At 44.2% G+C, this 25,012-nt stretch overlaps 1 protein-coding gene across 1 annotated transcript in view; it reads right to left on the minus strand.

Annotated features, from left to right (window-relative positions):
- The window catches only part of LOC118399708 (integrin alpha-5-like), a 73,961-nt gene extending 48,949 nt beyond the window's left edge, over positions 1-25,012 (minus strand). Inside the window, exons 1-2 of the mRNA XM_052473947.1 lie at positions 24,617-25,012; positions 14,096-14,226 (exon numbers count right to left, since the gene is read on the minus strand). Of these exons, the coding sequence (XP_052329907.1) occupies positions 14,096-14,226; positions 24,617-24,825 (340 nt within the window). The 5' untranslated portion in view covers positions 24,826-25,012. The remainder of the gene's footprint in view (positions 1-14,095; positions 14,227-24,616) is intronic.

The following is a 25,012-nucleotide window of genomic DNA, read 5'->3' on the forward strand; positions in this document are numbered from 1 at the left end:
AATGTTTATCCCCTTACACTGTGTATAAGACAGTAGTTTTGGAATTGTTAGTTAGATTACTTGTTGGTTATCACTGCATTGTCGGAACTAGAAGCACAAGCATTTCGCTACACTCGCATTAACATCTGCTAACCATGTGTATGTGACAAATAAGATTGGATTTGATTTGATTTGAGTCACCATTGGCCTCATGGTGAAAACCCTCAGCGGTTTCCTTCCTCTCCGGCAACTGAGTTAGGAAGGACACCTGTTTCTTTGTAGTGGCTGGGTGTATTGATACACCATCCAAAGTGTAATAAATAACTACAACATGCTCAAAGGGATATTCATTGTCAGCTTTTTGTATTTTTACCCATCTACCAATAGACGCTCTTTTTTTGCGAGGAATTGGAAAACCACTCTGGTCTATGTAGTTGAATCTGTGTTTGAAATGCACAGATAATTGTATGTGTGGGGTACAGAGACGAGGTAGTCATTCATAAATAATGATAAACACCATTATTACACACAGAGTGAGTCCATGCAACTTATTATGTGAATTGTTAAGCAAATGTTTACTCATGAGCTTATTTAGGCTTGAGATAATAAAGGGGTTGAATACTTATTGACTCAAGGCATTTCAGCTTTCATTTTTTACTAATTTGTAACAATTTCAAAAACCATATTTCCACTTTGACATTATGGGGTATTGTGTGTAGGTCAGTGACAACAAAAATCTAAATGTAATCATTTTTATTCAGGCTGTGGAATGCGGAAAAAGTCAAGGGGTGTGAATACTTTCTGAAAGCATTGTATGTGTATATATCCTGTTTATGTGCATTTGTGTCTGTACCTGAGTACAGTGTGGAACGGAGTCAAACATGTATTTTCTATATGTTTGAAGTGTTTGATACTGTTCCATTAATTCCATTCCAGATATTAAAATGAGCCCGTCCTCCTATAGCTCCTCCCACCAGCTTCCACAGGTGTACAGTAAGGTATGTGAGTATCTGAGTATGTGTGTATCCAGTGTGTGTATTGTAACGGTTTTGACTTGGGGTTATTGTCTGTAGGGTGCCAGGTAGTTTGTGCCTACCAGAGAAAATATTGATTTCTCCTTTTTCTTTGTGAGGGAATGTCACGCCTTGGTCTTAGTATTTTGTGTTTTCTTTAATTATTTGTTCAGGCCAGGGTGTGACATGGGTTTATTGTGTTGTCGTATTGGGGTTTTTGTAGGCATTGGGATTGTGGCTGATTAGGGGTGTGTCTAGCATAGGCTTGGCTGCCTGAGGCGGTTCTCAATCAGAGTCAGGTGATTCTCGTTGTCTCTGATTGGGAACCATATTTAGGTAGCCTGGGTTTCGCTGTGTATTTTGTGGGTGATTGTTCCTGTCTCTGTGTAGTGTTCACCAGATAGGCTGTAATTAGGTTTTTCACGTTCCGTTTGTTGTTTTGTATTTATTTATTTATTTAATGTATCGCTATATTCTTCATTAAAGAACATGAGTAACCACCACGCTGCATTTTGGTCCGACTCTCCTTCAACAGACGAACGCCGTTACAGGGAATGAGTCCCGTCTGGTCCGTCAAGTCTACACCAATACAAAGGACTCAAGTAAAAGTCAGGATGGACATAAACCCTTAAAACATTGGAAATAGCTTCAAAACTGTTATTCTACGTGGGTTGTATTACCAACATAAATGATCACACACATAATAATATAACAAACAATGAGCTCTTGTTCCTCGAGAAAAGTCCCGTACCTTGGGCCTAAAAGAGTCCAGCCAGGTAAAGGAGTTCAGTGAACTCCAGTGACCTTAGTCACACAATGTTGGTCCATTCATCAAAATATCTCATTCTTTTACAACACAACCATAAAGAGTATCAAATCTCTGTAGTCTTCAACTACAACTGACCACAAATCAACACAGTATAAATCACACTCAAACAAATAAAATACCATATGCAAAAAAGTTGTAGTTAGTCACTCAGTCAGACAATCCAATCCGAGAAAGGCCATGACGAAACAGACCAACTGAGATGTGTAGTCCAAAGGAAGAAATGAGTGGATCGATCCTGGTTAAACTTGAGACAAGGCTACATAGCACACTTTAAAATACAACAAAACAAACGGAGTAAAGAACCTTTGGATCTGAGGGTTGAACACATCCTCATTGGCACCACCATCACAACCCCATTTTGTGCAGCTGATGCTGGCTATTTAGTTTGGAATTAAACGGGAAGCGTCGTGTTAGAAGGAGAAGTGCAGACAGTTCAGACTAATTCAGGGCCGTCACAGCATGTGTCTATGTAACGTACAATATGTTTGTGACCTATGTAATAATACACACCCTCTGATCCTAAAACGGTGGACCACGTCCTGCTGTATCTGATGGAGTTTGTGACCGCTTCGCTGGTAAGCAGAGCCAGGGGTCCTCAGGGGTCCTTGTCCCCATAATGACTTTGGCCTGATTACAGTTACAACACTGGGCTTCAAGCCAGCCAGCCAGCCAGGAAATCAACCAAGGCTCTATAGGCTTCAGAAAGGGGGAATACAAGAGAGGACTTGGCCACTACAAAACACAGTACAAACTTCAAAGAACGGTTGAAATAAAAATGGAGCACTGTTGGTGAAGAATCCCTAAGCCTTGACGGAGAGGTTTATCCCCATAACTTTAAGGTCATCCTAGCCAGTGAGCTCGCTAAGAAGTCTTACAGTTTAATGGCTGAAGAGGCATTTTTATGGTTAAACAATCCAACTTTAACTGGGGGGTATAATTTGAAATACGGTATATAATGTCTTTGTAAAATCTACATATGAAACATGACGTTAACTTTGCTATTTTTTGTTTTTATTTCAATTTTATTTCACCTTTATTTAACCAGGTAGGCTAGTTGAGAACAAGTTCTCATTTACAACTGCGACCTGACCAAGATAAAGCAAAGCAGTGCGACACATACAACAACACAGAGTTACACATGGAATTAACAAACATGCAGTCAATAATACAATAGGAAAAGTCTATATACAGTGTGTGAAAATGAGGTAGGATAAGGGAGGCAATAAATAGGCCATAGTGGCGAAATAATTACAATATAGTAATTAAACACTGGAGTGATAGATGTGCAGAAGATGAGTGTGCAAGTAGAGATACTGGGGTGGAAAGGAGCAAAATAAATCAAATAAATAACAGTATGGGGGATGAGGTAGTTGAATGGGCTATGTACAGGTGCAGTGATCTGTAAGCTGCTCTGACAGCTGGTGCTTAAAGTTAGTGAGGGAGATATGAGTCTCCAGCTTCAGTGATTTTTGCAGTTCGTTCCAGTCATTGGGAGCAGAGAACTGGAAGGAAAGGCAACCAAATGAGGAATTGGCTTTGGGGGTGACCAGTGAGATATACCTGCTGGAGCGCGTGCTACGGGTGGGTGCTGCTATGGTGACCAGTGAGCTGAGATAAGGCGGGGCTTTACCTAGCAAAGACTTACCGATGACCTGGAGCCAGTGGGTTTGGCGATGAATATGAAGCGAGGGCCAGCCAATGAGAGCATACAGGTCACAGTGGTGGGTAGTATATGGGGCTTTGGTGAGAAAACGGATGGCACTGTGATAGACTGCATCCAGTTTGCTGAGTAGAGTGTTGGAAGCCATTTAGTAGATGATATCGCCAAAGTCGAGGATCGGTAGGATAGTCAGTTTTACTAGGGTAAGCTTGGCGGCGTGAGTGAAGGAGGCTTTGTTGCGGAATAGAAAGCCGACTCTTGATTTGATTTTCGATTGGAGATGTTTGATATGAGTCTGGAAGGAGAGTTTGCAGTCTAGCCAGACACCTAGGTACTTATAGGTGTCCACATATTCAAGGTCGGAACCATCCAGGGTGGTGATGCTAGTCGGGCATGCGGGTGCAGGCAGCGATCGGTTGAAAAGCATGCATTTGGTTTTACTAGCGTTTAAGAGCAGTTGGAGGCCACGGAAGGAGTGTTGTATGGCATTGAAGCTCGTTTGGAGGTTAGATAACACAGTGTCCAATGACGGGCCGAAAGTATATAGAATGGTGTCGTCTGCATAGAGGTGGATCAGGGAATCGCCCGCAGCAAGAGCAACATCATAGATATATACAGAGAAAAGTCGGCCCGAGAATTGAACCTTGTGGCACCCCCATAGAGACTGCCAGAGGACCGGACAGTATGCCCTCCGATTTGACACACTGAACTCTGTCTGCAAAGTAATTGGTGAACCAGGCAAGGCAGTCATCCGAAAAACCGAGGCTACTGAGTCTGCCGATAAGAATATGGTGATTGACAGAGTCGAAAGCCTTGGCAAGGTCGATGAAGACGGCTGCACAGTACTGTCTTTTATCGATGGCGGTTATGATATTGTTTAGTACCTTGAGTGTGGCTGAGGTGCACCCGTGACCGGCTCGGAAACCAGATTGCACAGCGGAGAAGGTACAGTGCGATTCGAGATGGTCAGTGACCTGTTTGTTGACTTGGCTTTCGAAGACCTTAGATAGACATGGCAGGATGGATATAGGTCTGCAACAGTTTGGGTCCAGGGTGTCTCCCCCTTTGAAGAGGAGGATGACTGCGGCAGCTTTCCAATCCTTGGGGATCTCAGACGATATGAAAGAGAGGTTGAACAGGCTGGTAATAGGGGTTGCGACAATGGCGGCGGATAGTTTCAGAAATAGAGGGTCCAGATTGTCAAGCCCAGCTGATTTGTACGGGTCCAGGTTTTGCAGCTCTTTCAGAACATCTGCTATCTGGATTTGGGTAAAGGAGAACCTGGAGAGGCTTGGGCGAGGAGCTGCGGGGAGGGCGGAGCTGTTGGCCGAGGTTGGAGTAGCCAGGCGGAAGGCATGGCCAGCCGTTGAGAAATGCTTATTGAAGTTTTCGATAATCATGGATTTATCGGTGGTGACCGTGTTACCTAGCCTCAGGGCAGTGGGCAGCTGGGAGGAGGTGCTCTTGTTCTCAATGGACTTCACAGTGTCCCAGAACTTTTTGGAGTTGGAGCTACAGGATGCAAACTTCTGCCTGAAGAAGCTGGCCTTAGCTTTCCTGACTGACTGCGTGTATTGGTTCCTGACTTCCCTGAACAGTTGCATATCACGGGGTACTATTCGATGCTATTGCAGTCCGCCACAGGATGTTTTTGTGCTGGTCGAGGGCAGTCAGGTCTGGAGTGAACCAAGGGCTGTATCTGTTCTTAGTTCTGCATTTTTTGAACGGAGCATGCTTATCTAAAATGGTGAGGAAGTTACTTTTAAAGAATGACCAGGCATCCTCAACTGACGGGATGAGGTCAATGTCCTTCCAGGATTCCCGGGCCAGGTCGATTAGAAAGGCCTGCTCACAGAAGTGTTTTAGGGAGCGTTTGACAGTGATGAGGGGTGGTCGTTTGACTGCGGCTCCGTGGCGGATACAGGCAATGAGGCAGTGATCGCTGAGATCCTGGTTGAAGACAGCGGAGGTGTATTTGGAGGGCCAGTTGGTCAGGATGACGTCTATGAGGGTGCCCTTGTTTACAGAGTTAGGGTTGTACCTGGTGGGTTCCTTGATGATTTGTGTGAGATTGAGGGCATCTGGCTTAGATTGTAGGACTGCCGGGGTGTTAAGCATATCCCAGTTTAGGTCACCTAACAGAACAAACTCTGAAGCTAGATGGGGGGCGATCAATTCACAAATGGTGTCCAGGGCACAGCTGGGAGCTGAGGGGGGTCGGTAGCAGGCGGCAACAGTGAGAGACTTATTTCTGGAGAGAGTAATTTTCAAAATTAGTAGTTCGAACTGTTTTGGGTATGGACCTGGAAAGTATGACATTACTTTGCAGGCTATCTCTGCAGTAGACTGCAACTCCTCCCCCTTTGGCAGTTCTATCTTGACGGAAGATGTTATAGTTGGGTATGGAAATCTCTGAATTTTTGGTGGCCTTCCTGAGCCAGGATTCAGACACGGCAAGGACATCAGGGTTAGCAGAGTGTGCTAAAGCAGTGAGTAAAACAAACTTAGGGAGGAGGCTTCTGATGTTGACATGCATGAAACCAAGGCTTTTTCGATCACAGAAGTCAACAAATGAGGGTGCCTGGGGACATGCAGGGCCTGGGTTTACCTCCACATCACCCGCGGAACAGAGAAGGAGTAGTATGAGGCTGCGGCTAAAGGCTATCAAAACTGGTCGCCTAGAGCGTTAGGGACAGAGAATAAGAGGAGCAGGTTTCTGGGCATGGTAGAATATATTCAGGGCATAATGCGCAGACAGGGGTATGGTGGGGTGCGGGTACAGCGGAGGTAAGCCCAGGCACTGGGTGATGATGAGAGAGGTTGTATCTCTGGACATGCTGGTTGTAATGGGTGAGGTCACCGCATGTGTGGGAGGTGGGACAAAGGAGGTAACAGGGGTATGAAGAGTGGAACTAGGGGCTCCATTGTGAACTAAAACAATGATAACTAACCTGAACAACAGTATACAAGGAATATTGACATTTGAGAGAGACATACAGCGAGGCATACAGTAAACACAGGTGTTGAATTGGGAAAGATAGCTAAAACAGTAGGTGAGACAACAACAGCTAGCACAACAAACAGCATGTAAAATGGCTTTGACTAGGCAACGGGGCCGACAAATAAACAAGCAGAATGGAGTACCGTGATTAATGGACAGTCCAGCGTGCATCAGCTATGTAGCCAAGAGATCAGTGTCCAGGGGGCAGCAGTGGATGGGCAGGGAAGCTGGACTGGCGAGTGTTATCCAGGTTAAAAAAAACTAACAATGACTAAATAGCTTCACTGTGACTACGGTGGAGGATGAGGAGATATGACAAAGCGTATGTAGCGCTTGCCTTCACTGTGACTACGGTGGAGGACGAGGAGATATGAGGAAGCGTATGTAGCGCTTGGCTTCACTGTGACTACGGTGGAGGACGAGGAGATATGACGAAGCGTATGTAGCGCTTGGCTTCACTGTGACTACGGTGGGAGACGAGGAAATATGAGGAAGCGTATGTAGCGCTTGGCTTCACTGTGACTTCGGTGGGAGACGAGAAAAGACCGGTATGTTTACTGTGTCTAAAAATGTTGGCAGCAGTCAGCATGAAGCCAAATAAATTTAGGCGACACTTGAAGACATTACACCCCAATCACGCTGATAAGCCGCTTGAATTTTTTCAGCGAAAACGTGCCGAATACTGCCAACAATCGTCCCGCTTTGTGAATGCGACTTCAGTCAACCAGCGAGCACTGTTAGCATCATATAAGGTGGCGTACCAAATTGCTCAGTGCAAAAACCCCACTCCATAGCAGAGGAGCTGATACTGCCTGCAGCATTAGACATGGTCTCTGTCATGCTGGATGATGCAAGTGCTGCAAAAATAAAAGTACTTTCCTGAAAACAGTTCCCAATATGACTGGGTGAGAGATCCTTTCAATGCACCAGCTCCAACTGGTTTCAGCTCTGCAGAGGAGGACCAGTTCCCAATATGACTGGGTGAGAGATCCTTTCAATGCACAAGCTCCAACTAGTTTCAGCTCTGCAGAGTTCAGTTCATTGATATGACGTCTGACTCCACATTGAGACTGAGGTTCACATCACAGACCCTGGGTGAATTCTGGCTGAGTGTAGAGAGGCAGTATCCACTCTTCGGGCAGAGGGCCATGGGCATTCTTCTTCCTTTTGCAACATCTTATTTTTGTGAGACTGGCTTCTCTGCTGTTGCTGCACTGAAGACCAAGTACAGGTCCCAGCTAACCATTGCGCTGTGCTCTGTAAAACATGCTCATTGAAGCCATTAATCCTGACTTCCTCATTTAGATTATTTTTTAAATCAGCACAAATTGTTTTATTCATTTTTGTTTTATAGGTCAATGTCTTTCATATATTGTGCTATTTTATTTTATTTTTCAGTATCAAATACAATGGATACAATGTTATGCAGAGGTGTACTTATACATTTTTTATAGACAAATTATACTATTTACAGTCGTGGCAGAGAGTTGGGGGGCGTGAAATGTTTACTTCTTCCTAGGGGGGGCTAGTAATAGGGGTTAAAACAATTTCGGCAGATCATTTTAGAAAGAGAGGGTCCAGATTGTCTAGCCCGACTGATTTGTAGGGGTCCAGATTTCCCAGCTCTTTTAGAACATCAGCTTTCTGGATTTGGGTGAAAGAGAAATGGAGGAGGCTTAGGCACGTTGCTGTGGGGGGTGCAGGGCTGTTGATCGGGGTGGGGGTAGCCAAGTCGAAAGCATGGCTAGCCGTAGAAAAATGCTTTTTGAAATTCTCGATTATCACGGATTTATTGGTGGTGACAGTGTTTCCTAGCCTCAGTGCAGTGGGAAGCTGGGAGGAGGTGCTCTTATTCTCCATGGACTTTATAGTGTCCCAGAACTTTTGGGAGTTTCAAAATCAAATCAAATCAAAATCACATCAAATCAAATTTTATTTGTCACATACACATGGTTAGCAGATGTTAATGCGAGTGTAGCGAAATGCTTGTGCTTCTAGTTCCGACAATGCAGTGATAACCAACAAGTAATCTAACTAACAATTCCAAAACTACTGTCTTATACACAGTGTAAGGGGATAAGGAATATGTACATAAGGATATATGAATGAGTGATGGTACAGAGCAGCATACAGTAGATGGTATCGAGTACAGTATATACATATGAGATGAGTATGTAGACAAAGTAAACAAAGTGGCATAGTTAAAGTGGCTAGTGATACATGTATTACATAAGGATGCAGTAGATGATATAGAGTACAGTATATACATATGAGATGAGTATGTAGACAAAGTAAACAAAGTGGCATAGTTAAAGTGGCTAGTGATACATGTATTACATAAGGATGCAGTCGATGATGTAGAGTACAGTATATACGTATGCATATGAGATGAATAATGTAGGGTAAATAACATTATATAAGGTAGCATTGTTTAAAGTGGCTAGTGATATATTTACATCATTTCCCATCAATTCCCATTATTAAAGTGGCTGGAGTTGGGTCAGTGTCAATGACAGTGTGTTGGCAGCAGCCACTCAATGTTAGTGGTGGCTGTTTAACAGTCTGATGGCCTTGAGATAGAAGCTGTTTTTCAGTCTCTCGGTCCCAGCTTTGATGCACCTGTACTGACCTCGCCTTCTGGATGATAGCGGGGTGAACAGGCAGTGGTTCGGGTGGTTGATGTCCTTGATGATCTTTATGGCCTTCCTGTAACATCGGGTGGTGTAGGTGTCCTGGGGGGCAGGTAGTTTGCCCCCGGTGATGCGTTGTGCAGACCTCACTACCCTCTGGAGAGCCTTACGGTTGAGGGCGGAGCAGTTGCCGTACCAGGCGGTGATACAGCCCGCGAGGATGCTCTCGATTGTGCATCTGTAGAAGTTTGTGAGTGCTTTTGGTGACAAGCTGAATTTCTTCAGTCTCCTGAGGTTGAAAAGGCGCTGCTGCGCCTTCTTCACGACGCTGTCAGTGTGAGTGGACCAATTCAGTTTGTCTGTGATGTGTATGCCGAGGAACTTAAAACTTGCTACCCTCTCCACTACTGTTCCATCGATGTGGATAGGGGGGTGTTCCCTCTGCTGTTTCCTGAAGTCCACAATCATCTCCTTAGTTTTGTTGTTGAGTGTGAGGTTATTTTCCTGACACCACACTCCGAGGGCCCTCACCTCCTCCCTGTAAGCCGTCTCGTCGTTGTTGGTAATCAAGACTACCACTGTTGTGTCGTCCGCAAACTTGATGATTGAGTTGGAGGCGTGCGTGGCCACGCAGTCGTGGGTGAACAGGGAGTACAGGAGAGGGCTCAGAACGCACCCTTGTGGGGCCCCCGTGTTGAGGATCAGCGGGGAGGAGATGTTGTTGCCTACCCTCACCACCTGGGGGCGGCCCGTCAGGAAGTCCAGTACCCAGTTGCACAGGGCGGGGTCGAAACCCAGGGTCTCGAGCTTGATGACGAGCTTGGAGGGTACTATGGTGTTGAATGCAGAGCTGTAGTCGATGAACAGCATTCTCACATAGGTAATTCCTCTTGTCCAGGTGGGTTAGGGCAGTGTGCAGTGTGGTTGAGATTGCATCGTCTGTGGACCTATTTGGGCGGTAAGCAAATTGGAGTGGGTCTAGGGTGTCAGGTAGGGTGGAGGTGATATGGTCCTTGACTAGTCTCTCAAAGCACTTCATGATGACGGAAGTGAGTGCTACGGGGCGGTAGTCGTTTAGCTCAGTTACCTTAGCTTTCTTGGGAACAGGAACAATGGTGGCCCTCTTGAAGCATGTGGGAACAGCAGACTGGTATAGGGATTGATTGAATATGTCCGTAAACACACCGGCCAGCTGGTCTGCGCATGCTCTGAGGGCGCGGCTGGGGATGCCGTCTGGGCCTGCAGCCTTGCGAGGGTTAACACGTTTAAATGTCTTACTCACCTCGGCTGCAGTGAAGGAGAGACCGCATGTTTCCGTTGCAGGCCGTGTCAGTGGCACTGTATTGTCCTCAAAGCGGGCAAAATAGTTATTTAGTCTGCCTGGGAGCAAGACATCCTGGTCCGTGACTGGGCTGGGTTTCTTCTTGTAGTCCGTGATTGACTGTAGACCCTGCCACATGCCTCTTGTGTCTGAGCCATTGAATTGAGATTCTACTTTGTCTCTGTACTGACGCTTAGCTTGTTTAATAGCCTTGCGGAGGGAATAGCTGCATTGTTTATATTCGGTCATGTTACCAGACACCTTGCCCTGATTAAAAGTAGTGGTTCGCGCTTTCAGTTTCACGCGAATGCTGCCATCAATCCACGGTTTCTGGTTTGGGAATGTTTTTATCGTTGCTATGGGAACGACATCTTCGACGCACGTTCTAATGAACTCGCACACCGAATCAGCGTATTCGTCAATATTTCCATCTGACGCAATACGAAACATGTCCCAGTCCACGTGATGGAAGCAGTCTTGGAGTGTGGAGTCAGCTTGGTCTGACCAGCGTTGGACAGACCTCAGCGTGGGAGCCTCTTGTTTTAGCTTCTGCCTGTAGGCAGGGATCAGCAAAATGGAGTCGTGGTCAGCTTTTCCGAAAGGGGGGCGGGGCAGGGCCTTATATGCGTTGCGGAAGTTAGAGTAACAATGATCCAAGGTTTTACCACCCCTGGTTGCGCAATCGATATGCTGATAAAATTTAGGGAGTCTTGTTTTCAGATTAGCTTTGTTAAAATCCCCAGCTACAATGAATGCAGCCTCCGGATAAATGGTTTCCAGTTTGCAAAGAGTTAAATAAAGTTTGTTCAGAGCCATCGATGTGTCTGCTTGGGGGGGGATATATACGGCTGTGCCACCCTTGCTCGGATTTCGTCAACCTTGTTGTCAAGAGACTGGACATTGGCAAGAAGAATGCTGGGGAGTGGTGCGCGATGTGCCCTTTTTCGGATTCTGACCAGAACACCGCCTCGTTTCCCTCTTTTTCGGAGTCGTTTCCTTGGGTCGCTGCATGCGATCCATTCCGTTGTCCTGTTTGTAAGGCAGAACACAGGATCCGCGTCGCGGAAAACATATTCTTTGTCGTACTGATGGTGAGTTGACGCTGATCTTATATTCAGTAGTTCTTCTCGACTGTATGTAATGAAACCTAAGATGACCTGGGGTACTAATGTAAGAAATAACACGTAAAAAAACAAAAAACTGCATAGTTTCCTAGGAACGCGAAGCGAGGCGGCCATCTCAGTCGGCGCCGGAAGTAGTTTGTGCTACAGGATGCAAATTTCGGGTTTGAAAAAGCTAGCCTTTGCTTTCCTAACTGCCTGTGTATATTGGTTCTTAACTTCCCTGAAAAGTTTCATATAGCGGGGGCTATTCGATACTAATGCAGTACGCCACAGGATGTTTTTGTGCTGGTCAAGGGCAGTCAGGTCTGGAATGAACCAAGGGCTATATATGTTCCTGGTTCTACATTTTTTGAATGGGGCATGCTTATTTAAGATGGTGAGGAAAGCACTTTTAAAGAATAACCAGGCATCCTCTACTGTCGGAATGAGGTCGATATTCTTCCAAGATACCTGGGCCAGGTCGATTTGAAAGGCCTGCTCGCTGAAGTGTTTTACGGAGCGTTTGACAGTGATGAGGGGTGGTCGTTCGACCACAGACACATTATGGACGCAGGCAATGAGGCAGTGATCACTGAGATCCTGGTTGAAGACAGCAGAGTTGTATTTGGAGGGCAGGTTGGTTAGGATGCACAGCTGGGGGCAGAAGGTAGTCTATAGCAAACGGCAACGGTGAGAGACTGGAAAGGTGGATTTTTAAAAGTAGAAGCTCAAATTGTTTGGGCACAGACCTGGATAGTAAGACAGAACTCTGCAGCCTAACTCCACCCCCTTTGGCAGTTCTATCTTGTCAGAAAGTGTTATAGTTAGGGAGGGAAATTTCAGAGTTTTTGGTGGTCTTCCTTAACCAGGATTCAGACATGGCTCGGGCATCCGGGTTGGCAGAGTGTGCTGAAGAAGTGAATAAAACAAACTTAGGGAGGAGGCTTCTTATGTTAACATGCATGAAACCAAGGCTTTTACGGTTACAGAAGTCAACAAATGAGAGCGCCTGGGGAATGGGAGTGGAGCTAGGCACTGCAGGGCCTGGATTAACCTCTACATCACCAGAGGAACAGAGGAGGAGTATGATAAGGGTACGGCTAAAGGCTATAAGAACTGGTTGTCTAGTATGTTCGGAACAGAGAGTAAAAGGAACAGGTTTCTGGGCACGGTATAATAGATTCAAGGCATAATGTACAGACAAAGATATGGTAGGATGTGAATACAGTGGAGATAAACCTATGCATTGAGTGACAATGATAGAAATATTGTCTCTAGAAACATAATTTAAAACAGATGAGGTCACCGCATGTGTGGAAGGTGGAACTAAAGGGTTAGCTAAGGCGTATTGAGCAGGGCTAGAGGCTCTACAGTGTAACAAGGCAATAATTACTAACCAAAACAGCAATGGACAAGGCATATTGACATTAGGGAGAGGCATGCGTAGCCGAGTGATCATTGGGTCCAGTGAGTAGCTGGGTGAGCTGGAGACACGGTTATTCAGACAGCTAGCAGGCCGGGGCTAGCAGAAGGGCCTTAGAGGGATGTTGCGACGGAAGAAGTCAGTTGTATCCCTTTCGTGCGGTTACGTCGGGCGATCAGTCGTGATGGATCAGCAGGGTTCCGTGTAGTAAAAGGGTCCAGGAAAATTGGCAAAATAGGTATAGTAGCCCCCCAAAAAATGGCTGATGGACTACTTCAGCTAGCAGTCCGGAGTGCTCTAGACAGCTAGCGGGCTGCGGCTAGCAGGCTAGCAGATGGGCATTCAGGGGATGTCGTGACGGGGGAGCCAGTTGAAAAACCCCCTCGGGCGGATTACGTTGGTAGTCCGATCGTGATGGATCGGTGGGGTTCCGTATTGGCAATAAAAGGGGTACAGGCCAATTGAAAAAATAGGTGTTGTAGCCCAAGGAGTGGCTGATGGACCTCTTCAGCTAGCCGGGAGATGGGCCTAGCATAGGCTAGCTCCAGCCTAATTGGTGCTTGCTTCGGGACAGAGAGTTTAGCCAGGAGAAGCCAATCGGATAGCAGCTAGCTAGCTGCGATGATCCAGGTGAAGAGGTCCAGAGCTTGCGGTAGGAATCCGGGGATATGGAGAATAAGGAGTCCTATACGCTCTGGGTTGAATCGCGTTGTGCAGACTGGCAGGAGTTGTCTGGGCTGAAGGCTAGCTGATGACCGCTAGCAGTGGCTAGCTGACTACTAGCTAGTAGCTAGTTAGCTGGCTAGCTTTCTGTTCGGGGTTCCGGTTCTGAAGTAAAGAAAATAGCAGATCCATACCACATTTGGTGAGGCGGGTTGCATGAGAGTATGTTGAAGTTGGGGTCAAGAAAAATATATTTTTAAGTAATATATGCGAAGAAAAATATATAAAAATATATATACACGGGACACGACAAGAGGAAGACAAAAGACGCCTGACTGCTACGCCATCTTGGATTTCAAAATGGGGAATGGGGAAACTCATCATTCTTTACACAAGGAAGAAACATTGATGAGCTGCTTTTCCACACATTCACACCAACTAATTCCACCAGGTTTTTCAGCCAGGTACCTTACCTTCATTGTCAAAATTGACAACACTGCAATCCGATTGGTCCTGGCTCCAGGGACACAAGTACACAGATCCACCTTCGATGATGTTCGTTTGGCTGGTGTTAGCTTTGGGAGCACCAATCAGAATACTGAAACTGTAGAATAAGAACAGAAGACAAAACACAGTATTAGTGCACGGTCGGCCAAAAATAGTGGGAGTACACGAAGCAATGAGTACTTTTGATCTATTCATCTTCGGTTGTTGTTTTAACTGATTTGAGCAATGATTTGGCCACATATACTTCCCTCCCTTCATGGATCCTTTAACATATAGGTGAGTGATCTTGTCTCACTCAAAAGGCATTTACAGGAGACACGTGATGCCGCGGAGCTGAGCAGACGTTGACAAACCGAGCTCTTCAAAGTTATTCTATTTTTACCTAAATAACAACGTTGAAACAATATTCTAACATCGGCTGATAAATTGTCAAGTACTTACCTTCCCAAAGAGCCATGGACCTCCGACCGAGAGGCAAGAAGGACGACCAAAACGTTGTTGATTCCCAAGATAACGATAACGCTACAGCTAGCAAGATTAGCATTAGCCCTCATAACTCAGAAGACAGTTCCAGACTGTTGCTCTCAGCAGCCTCTTGCGAGCCTGCCGACATGCTGGCTACTCTCCTCCGGGAAGTTCAGGATGGTAACAGAGGTCTTTCTCTGAAAATCGATAAGAAATCGACTGAACTCCATTTTTCCATTGACGACCTGAAATCCTCCATGAATGATCTCCTTTTGAGAACGACTGAGGCAGAGCTGCGCATTAGCACAGTTGAAGATACCATCGCTAGACATGACCAGGTCTTGACACAACTGCAAAAGGACAATACCTACCTCAAAAACAAAGTACATCAGATGGAGAACCAGAGTAGACGTAGTAATATCCGTGTGGTGGGATTGAAAGAGGACAGCGAGGGCCGTGACCCGGTCAGTTTCTTCACTCAATGGATCCCGGAGGTCCTAGGCATAACCAACTTCACCAAGCCGCTGGAAATCGAAAGCGCCCACAGAACATCAGCGCCGAAACCCTGGCCAGATGAGCCCCCACGAGCCGTCCTGATCAGGTTCCTCCGTTTCCAAGACAGAGAGAAGATACTGCAACTCGCAAGAGCCAAAGGGGGGTTCGCCATCGATGGGAAGAGGGTCAGCCTTTTCCCGGATATGAGCGCGGACCTCGCCAGACGCCGCAAGCAGTTCAGACCTGCCGCCAAAGCACTGAAGGAGAAGAACATCACCGGCTACCTCATCCACCCTGCGCGGATGAAAGTTCAGTACAAAGGCCGAAGCCATCTCTTCAACACACCGGGAGAAGTGCACACTTTTCTCAAAGAACTGAGCAGCGTCTGAGTCTGAGCCAGGACGGTCTCTCTGGGGGATAAAATGCAGTTCGTTTGTTTTATCTTATCCGGATTGAACTGCTGGTATCTCCCGGTCACTTTAATTGATTTGTACATTTTCAACTAACCGTATCTTCCCGGGGTGAGTTCTATTACATTTACAGGAGAGTATATGTTGGTTTAGTCCATATCTACTGGGCGAAGCAATAAGTGGGTTTAGGCCCACTGCTTTCCCCCTCATTTATGTTAATCTTTCGTAAAGAGACTCAAGCAGCCCTTACCGTGGGCAGTAAATATTCAGCCATAAATATCTATTCACAACGTTTGTTTTCAATTTAGAGAGCTCGCAGGTTTTATTTTACGCCAAGGTTTAGCTAGTAAGAGCAAGATGGAAAGCGAGCAGCAACGTATCTCTACAAGTGTATTCATGTTTGATTGTTGGGACTGTTGTTCTAGTCTGACAATCGGGGTGGGTGGGATTTTTATTATTTTTTTCTATGTTTATTGTTTCCTCCCTAAAGAGACACACAGGTCACTTTTATGCTCAAACCAAAGTTGAAACATTTCCTAATTATCTGCATATGATAGATTTCTATTCAGTTACATATTTGAAACCCAACCTATGCTTAATCCACTAAAATATGTCACATTCAATGTAAAAGGTCTTAACAGCCCGATTAAAAGGAAAAGAGTCTATACATACCTTAATAAATTAAAGGCTGACATTGTGTTTTTACAAGAAACACATCTTACAGCCAGTGAACACAAGAAATTGAAGAGGGAATGGGTAGGACAAGTTTTTGCATCCTCTTTTAACTCCAAAGCAAGAGGAACTGCAATTTTGATAAGTAGACACATCCCCTTCTGCGTCAACAACACCATCTCTGATCCCTCTGGCAGGTTTGTTTTGGTGCAGGGGCATATGTTTTCAGAGTCTTGGACCCTATTGAATATTTATGCTCCTAACTTCGATGACCATATGTTTATTCAGAATGTCTTCCTTCAGGTTGCTCAAGCACCACCAGGATGGCTACTGGTTGGAGGAGATTTTAATTTTTGCTTAGATACAGTTCTTGATAGGTCTTCTGATAAACCCTCACTTCTTACCAAAGCCGGCAAGCTCACCATGTCATTCATGAAAGATCTCAATTTACTAGACATCTGGAGACAGTTGCACCCACAGGATAGGGACTACTCTTTTTATTCACACCCCCACAAGACACACACACGCATAGATAACTTTTTACTTTCGACACAACTGTTTCATAGAGTGTTAGATGTCGAGTATCTCCCCAGATTGCTTAGTGACCATTCTCCTCTGGTATTATCAATCTCCATTCCTACCAAGGTAAATGGAGCATATAAATGGAGACTAAATTCTACACTTCTAAAGCAACCTGAATTTTGTGCATTCATCAAAGAGCAGATCAATATTTTTACTTTTGCAAACAAACCCTCTGCTCCTGACAGCTTCATTCTTTGGGACACATTGAAGGCCTACCTGAGGGGACAGATTATTTCCTATACTAAAGGGCTGAAGAAAAAACACGGTGCTGAACTGAGTGCTCTTGAATCTGAAATCTCCGAGCTAGAGAAAACCTACCAAAGAGGCCCGAATAAAGATCTATACAGGCTTTTGGTAAATACAAAACTTAAATATAATATTCTGAACACATATCAAGCTGAGAGGGCCATCACTAAATCAAAACAGCGTTATTATGAGCTTGGAGAGAAAGCTCACAAAGTATTGGCATGGCAACTGAAAGCAGAGGAAAGTAAGAGGACAATTAATGCCATAGAAACTCTCACTAAAGAGATATCTTTCGACCCAACTGAAATGAATAATACTTTTAAGAAATACTATGAAGACCTCTACACTTCCCAATCAAGCGATGATCTATCAGAGATCGACTCCTTTCTCTCCTCTCTCAACCTCCCATGCCTGTCAGGGGAAGATAGCGAGCGCCTGAGTGAACACTTCTCAGTCCCTGAATTGTTGGAGGCCATTAAATCCTTACCTTCTAATAAATCTCCTGGGGAGGATGGCTTCCCTCCAGAGTTCTATAAAGAATTTAGAGAGCTGTTGGTCCCCTTCCTTATGGAGGTACATAAAAAAGCCAGAGAAGACAACTGCTTTCCAAAGTCCTTCTCTCAAGCAGTGATTACTGTAATCCACAAGAAAGGGAAAAACCCGCTAAAGTGCGTCTCCTATAGACCAATCTCTCTTCTTAACACAGATTGTAAACTGGTCACCAAGATGCTATCTAAGAGACTGGAGTCATGTCTTCCCCTGTTGGTCAACCCAGATCAGACTGGCTTCATAATTAATAGATTGTCCTCCAATAATCTCAGAAGGTTCTTTGATATAATTCACCTTGCTAACAAAAACAAAATACCTGGTGTCGCAGTCTCCCTTGACGCTGAAAAGGCCTTTGATAGGATTGAATGGCCATACCTCTTTCGCGTCTTGGAAAAGTTCGGTTTAGGTACCGTGTTTGTAAATTTGATAAAATCACTCTACAAATCTCCTAAAGCTAGGATTGCTACCAATGGGATTACTTCCTCCTCTTTCCCTCTTTATAGGGGGAAGAGACAAGGTTGCCCAATTAGCCCCCACCTCTTTGCCCTCGAACCGTTGGCTGAGGCTATTAGAACGTGCCCTGACATACATGGCTTTGAGGTGGGCCCCCATACCCATAAATTATCACTCTTTGCGGACGACCTTATCTTATTCCTAACAAACCCAGAACACTCCCTCTCTCACTTGCAAATCCTACTATAGTGTTATAGTTCTTTCTCTGGATATAAGGTCAATCTTGATAAAAGCGAAATCTTACCGTTGTCTGTCTTTGACCATCATACCATCAAGCACAAGTTTCCTTTTAGATGGTCTCCTATGGGCTTCACATATTTGGGCATAATGGTGGATGGTAATCTGAACAACCTCTATAAACTCAATCTGGCCAGTTTGTTGCAAAAGGTGGAGGTTGACCTTTGTAAATGGATGGACTTACCTCTCACTCTACTGGGTAGAATCAATGTAATTAAAATGAATGTCCTGCCCAGGTTTCTATATCTGTTTCAATCTCTCCCTATCCCTGTTCCCGCAGCATTTTTTTCCTCTCTCGACAAGCTGACCAGACGGTTTATCTGGCACGGCAAAACCCTTAGGGTTGGCCTGGATAAACTGACCCTTGATTAGTCAAGGGGGCTTAAACCTCCCCAATTTTAGAATGTACTACTGGGCTGCACAGTCTAGGTTTCTGGCTCAGAGGTTTGACAATGGTCCCTCTCCCTCATGGTTGAACATTGAAAAGCTTGAGGTAAATGATGACACTGGGGCAGATTTGTTTTACAAATGGGACAAAAAATCTATAAAAACCATCACAGACAACCCTTTAATCATACATTCTGTCCTGGCATGGTGCAAACTGCATGAGCTGTTCGGACGAGGGGGATTCCTTTCCCCTAAAACCCCTTTATGGAACAATAGATTGATCCCTATGTTTTTCCAGAATAGTAACCTTAGACCATGGTCTGATAAGGGGATCACTCTTCTGGAACATTGTTACGAGGAGGGAGTTCTTATGTCTTTTGATCAGCTGAAACAGAAATACCACTTGCCTAACAGGGACTTCTTTAGCTACCTACAACTACGAAACATTATTAGGGTGACTCTCAAGGGACAATGGAACCTACCTAAGATGTCACCTATTGAACAACTCTGCCACGCAGACCAACCACTGTTCAAGACCATTTCCCATGTTTACAATGCTCTTATGTCAGGACTAACACCGCCTGGGCTAGATAAACCCAGACTTAGATGGGAGAGAGATCTGGGTATTGATCTTGATGAGGATCTATGGAGTGACCTATGCAGGGATGGGGTTACATCCACATTGAACTCCAGATACAGACTGATCCAGTTTAATTTCCTCCATCAGCTCTATATCACCCCATCTAGACTGCACAGGTTCAACCCAGATATCTCCTCCCTATGTTTTAGATGTGGCTCAGATGAAGGAACATTCCTCCATTCCCTTTAGACCCGGAGGTCTGTCTTCTGGGTAACTTTACTAACACCAATCTTAGGCAAAGCCATACTATAAAGCTAACAGAAATATTGCTAGCGATTGCCAAGAAATGTATTGCCTTGAAATGGAAATTGGATTCCTCCCTGCCAGTTGCAATGTGGCTTTCGGAAGTTGATAGTTGTATCCCTTTGGAGAAAATCACTTACTGCTTGAGGAATAAGTTAAAGACATTTTACAGAATTTGGCAACCTTTTATTGACTATATGGAGAATCTCCCCCCACATCTCATTGATTGAATCTATATATAATCCTCACATAATGTTTCACACGTAATGTATATTATGTATCCATGGCAGGTGATCCAATGTCTCGTTAATTTATTTTTTTGTAATTGGAATTTTTTAACATTTTTTATTATTGTATGTTTGTTTATATAACTATAATTATAATTTATTTTTGTTACGTTCGTCTGTTACTGTCACTTTGGCCTATCGTTGTCTAATAGCTTTTCACTTTTGTTTTGAATGTTCTTAATTGGAAAATGCAAAAATAAAATATTTAAAAAAGAATAAAAAATAAAATAAAATATAATTAGGCATTTACAAAGTTTTTCATTTTAGGACAGCTAATCTAGGATCATGTCCCCGATACAAAAATATAGAAAACTATCGGCCAATATCGAATCTCCCATTCCTCTCAAAACATTTTGAAAAAGCTGTTGCGCAGCAACCTACTGCCTTCTTGAAGACAAACAATGTATACGAAATGCTTCAGTCTGGTTTTAGACCCCATCATAGCATTGAGACTGCACTCGTGAAAGTGGTAAATTGACTTTTAATGGCGTCAGACCAAGGCTCTGCATCTGTCCTCGTGCTCCTAGAACTTAGTGCTGCTTTTGATACCATCGATCACCACATTCTTTTGGAGAGATTGGAAACTCAAATTTGTCTACACGGACAAGTTCTGGCCTGGTTTAGATCTTATCTGTCGAAAATATATCCGTTTGTTTCTGTGAATGGTTTGTCCTCTGACAAATCAACTGTAAATTTCGGTGTTCCTCAAGGTTCCGTTTTAGGACCACTATTATTTTCACTATATACTGTATTTACCTCTTGGTGATGTCATTCGGAAACATAATGTTAACTTTCACTGCTATGTGGACAATATACAGCTGTACATTTCGATGAATCATGGTGAAGCCCCAAAATTGCCCTCCCTGGAAGCCTGTGTTTTAGACATAAGGAAGTGGATCGCGTCAACGTTCTGCTGCCTGCAACATCCTCCAGCATGACCGGTTTGGCGGTGGGTCAGCCATGGTGTGGGGTGGCATTTCTTCCATGTGCTTGCCAGAGGTAGCCTGACTGCCATTAGGTACAGAGATGAGATCCTCAGACCCCTTGTGAGACCATATGCTGGTGCGGTTGGCCCTGGGTTCCTCCTAATGCAAGACAATGCTAGACCTCATGTGGCTGGAGTGTGTCAGCAGTTTCTGCAAGAGGAAGGCATTGATGCTATGGACTGGCCCGCCCATTCCCTAGACCTGAATCCAATTGAGCACATCTGGGACATCATGTCTCGCTCCATCCACCAACGCCACGTTGCACCACAGACTGTCCAGGAGTTGGCGGATGCTTTAGTCCAGGTCTGGGAGGAGATCCCTCAGGAGACCATCCGCCACCTCATCAGGAGCATGCTCAGGCGTTGTAGGGAGGTCATACAGGCACGTGGAGGCCACACACACTACTGAGCATAATTTTGACCTGTTTTAAGGACATTACATCAAAGTGGGATCAGCCTGTAGTGTGGTTTTCCACTTTAATTTTGAGTGTGACTCCAAATCCAGACCTCCATGTGTTGATAAATTTGATTTCCATTGATAATTTTTGTGTGATTTTGTTGTCAGCACATTCAACTATGTAAAGAAAAAGATATTTAATAAGAATATTTAATTCATTCAGATCTAGGATGTGTTATTTTAGTGTTCCCTTTATTTTTTTGAGCGGTGTATATATACTGTATATAGTGGGACATTCTGGTCTGGTCTACCTCCAGTGGGCTCAAACATCTCTCCACAATCCTAAAGACGAAGTGCAGGCTACATGTCCTACATTTAATGAATTCAGATATTATTCCACCAAGGAGGCTAAACACAGAACACATTTCAATGGAGTATTGGGATATTAAGGGTCAAATGGCAACAATCTGTGGAAATGGAATAAATGACGAGAATGAACACCACACTTTAACGTAGGGGAAACACTGCATTAACATTGCAGATCACATATTATTGTCAGACACCCTCTGTACCAAAACACTGGGGGTTCTGTGTTAACTAGGGTCATTGACTCACACCGTGGATGTCGCTGAGGCACATAAACAACTTTGGCATGCTGAAAAACAGCAAACTCTGGAAACCGCCTGTATGGGACAACACAATCTAACTTGTGGCATGCAATGAAATTGAGGAGAGCCTTTTCGGGCAAGTGAGAAAAAAAGGCATGTCACTCTATTTGTCCCCCTGTGACATCAACTGTTTTCCACCTACTCCAACTTGACTAATATGACCCAAAACATGTCAGGAGCAATCAACAGTCATATGATCAAGTTTGTGAAGTCAAAACAATACAAATAGATAGCTATTCAATGATTTAGTTTATTTCAGCACAAAGGCTACCGTTGTCCTGTCCTGACAAGCTTAAATAAAGCACCAGAGAAAAAGAGCTGACTCATACAATTGGACTGAATCAACATCTTGGTAATGACTCCACAACACACATCTGTCCCTCCCCCCAACGGAGTAAGACAAACAATTTCCTCGCTGCTGGTGTCAGAAAATGGGAATATTTATTAAGTCAATGGCATCAAAACAACTCTGCCTCTGAGGACAGTAGAAGGAAAGCTGTGACAGGAGAGTTGATATAGGCCTGGCCTCTAAAAATGTGTTTAAACATCGATCAGCTCAGCCCCGATGTCAATGGTGACCCTCAGATTTGAGTAAATGGGTCGTCTTTATTATCTATTAGCAAAATGAGCATTGTAACCTAACTCCTGACATTATAGGCCTAACGATTATGTCAAAGTTATATCTCTAGAGTTATCCCATTGTAAACTAGGCCTGCATGAGACTTTCCCTTCTACTGTAGGCTAATAGCACCCATGAATCCATAAATTTGAGAAAAGTGAATAGTGTAAAGTGTTGGTCCCATATCTCATGAGCTCAGAAAAGGATCCCAAACATTTTCCATATGCACAAAAAGCTAATTTCTCTAAAAATTTGGGCAACAGGTGTGGCATATCAAGAAGCTGATTCAACAGCATGGTCATTACACAGGTGTGCCTTGTGATGGGGTCAAGAAAATGTGCAGTGTTGTCACACACCACAATGCCACAGATACTTGAAGGATCGTTCAATTGGCATGCTGACTGCAGGAATGTCCACCAGAGCTGTTGCCAAATAATTTAATGTTAATTTCTCTACCATAAGCCGCCTCCAATGTCATTTTAGAGAATTTGGCAGTACATCCAACCATCCTCACAGACCACATGTATGGCGAGTGGTTTGCTGATGTCAAGGTTGTAAACAGAGAGCCCCATGGTGGCGGTGCAGTTATGGTATGGGCAGGCATAAGCTATGGACAACGAACACAATAGCATTTTATCTATTGCAATTTGAATGCATAGAGATGCTGTGACGGGATCCTGAGGCCCATTGTCTTGCCATTCTTCCGCTGCCATCAACTCATGTTTCAGAGTGATAATGCATGGCTCCATGTCGCAAGGATCTGTACACAATTCCTCAAAACTGAAAATGGCCCAGTTCTTTCCATGGCCTGTATACTCACCAGACATGTCACCCATTGAGCAAGTTTGGAATGCTCTGGATCAATGTGCACAACAGCGCGTTCCAGTTCCCACCCATATCCAGCAACTTCACACATCCATTGAAGAGGAGTGGGACAACATTCCACAGGCCACAATCAACAGCCTGATCAACTCTACGCCAAGGAGATGTGTTGCGCTGCTTGAGGCAAATAGTGGTCACACCAGATATTGACTGGTTTTCTGATCCACGCCCCTACCTTTTTTTAAGGTATCTGTGACCAACAGGTGCATATCTGTATTCCCAGTCATGTGAAATCCATAGATTAGGGCCTAATTAATACATTTCAATTGACTGATTTCCTTATAACAACTGTAAATCAGTAAAATCTTTGAAATTGTTGCATTTCTATTTTTGTATATAATGCAATTCCAGAAAGGGGCGGGGGGGATATTCAAAGTCCATGGAATCCCTATTCATCCAATGATTTACATTTTCACTTTATTTGATCCAAATCCGCAAAAATGCTGAATATGTCTGTCTGGAATATACCACAAAATAATCTAATGGAAAATAGCCTACTTAACATGATGATGTGGCCGATAACAATTTGCTTCTTGAAAGTCCGATATCTTAAAAACTTGACTGCTGACATGCAAAACATTTAGGAATGGACTAATAAAAACGATCCTTTTTTCGTGTGGAGCTTCCATTGAAGAAGATATCACCCCATGAGAGTAAGCGGGTTGGCATTTATTGTCATGAATCTGAAGCTCTGGAGGCAGCTCTGCAGAGTAGTCACTAGCTGGCACAGCCACAAAGTCATAAAATCTGATTTTAAACCTAACCTTAACCGTAACCTTAACCACACTGGCAACCCTGATGCCTAACCCTAACCTTTAATTAACACCAAAAATCCAATTTTTGATTTTATCATTATTTTTTCGACATAGAACATTTCTACTTTGCAGCTGCCCTATCTAGCAGGAATCTCTCAGTTCTGCCCCCAGGGCAAGATTCATGACAATAAGCATCAACCTGCGCTTGTCCATTGCTGGTTCCCTATTAACCGTTATTCAAATCGAAATAGTAGGCTAAACCCCAGTGGTAGCATATAGGCCAATAACATGATACAATGTCGTGTAGACCATGGGTGAAATTAGACTACATTGAATGACAAGAATATCAAATAGTACGGAATCATTTAAATCACTCTTGAAGTGAAAAGAATTGTGTATATTGTGGTGACATTTTCCTAAAACACCACTGAGTGGTAAGATTAATGCGCACTCACCTAGATGCATTATTGTAGAAAAAATCCACGGAATAACCGAAAAAAGATCCCTTAGGTCCAGAGTAGACGATCCGGTTTTCTGTTTCTAAATTAAACGTTGCGCACAGCTGGATAAAAACAACTGCAATTACAACGAACCGGGCGCAATAACCTGGATTTCGCAGGATTGAGTTGACTGAAATTGCTGAAAGTCGCCGTCCAGTGCCCATCTCTTTTGTGCGTCGAATCGCAAGACAATAATTAACCTGCTATGAGGTGTGAAACGCCTGCCTGATATTTTGGTAATGCATATTCCAACATATAAATGAATTAATTGTGAATGGAATAGGATCCCGTTTCACTCTGCATCTCCCTCTCATACTAGCAGTGTAAGACTCATAGAGGGAGTTCATGGCA

Source organism: Oncorhynchus keta, chromosome 21, assembly GCF_023373465.1.
Source record: "Oncorhynchus keta strain PuntledgeMale-10-30-2019 chromosome 21, Oket_V2, whole genome shotgun sequence".
Lineage (NCBI taxonomy): Eukaryota > Metazoa > Chordata > Actinopteri > Salmoniformes > Salmonidae > Oncorhynchus > Oncorhynchus keta.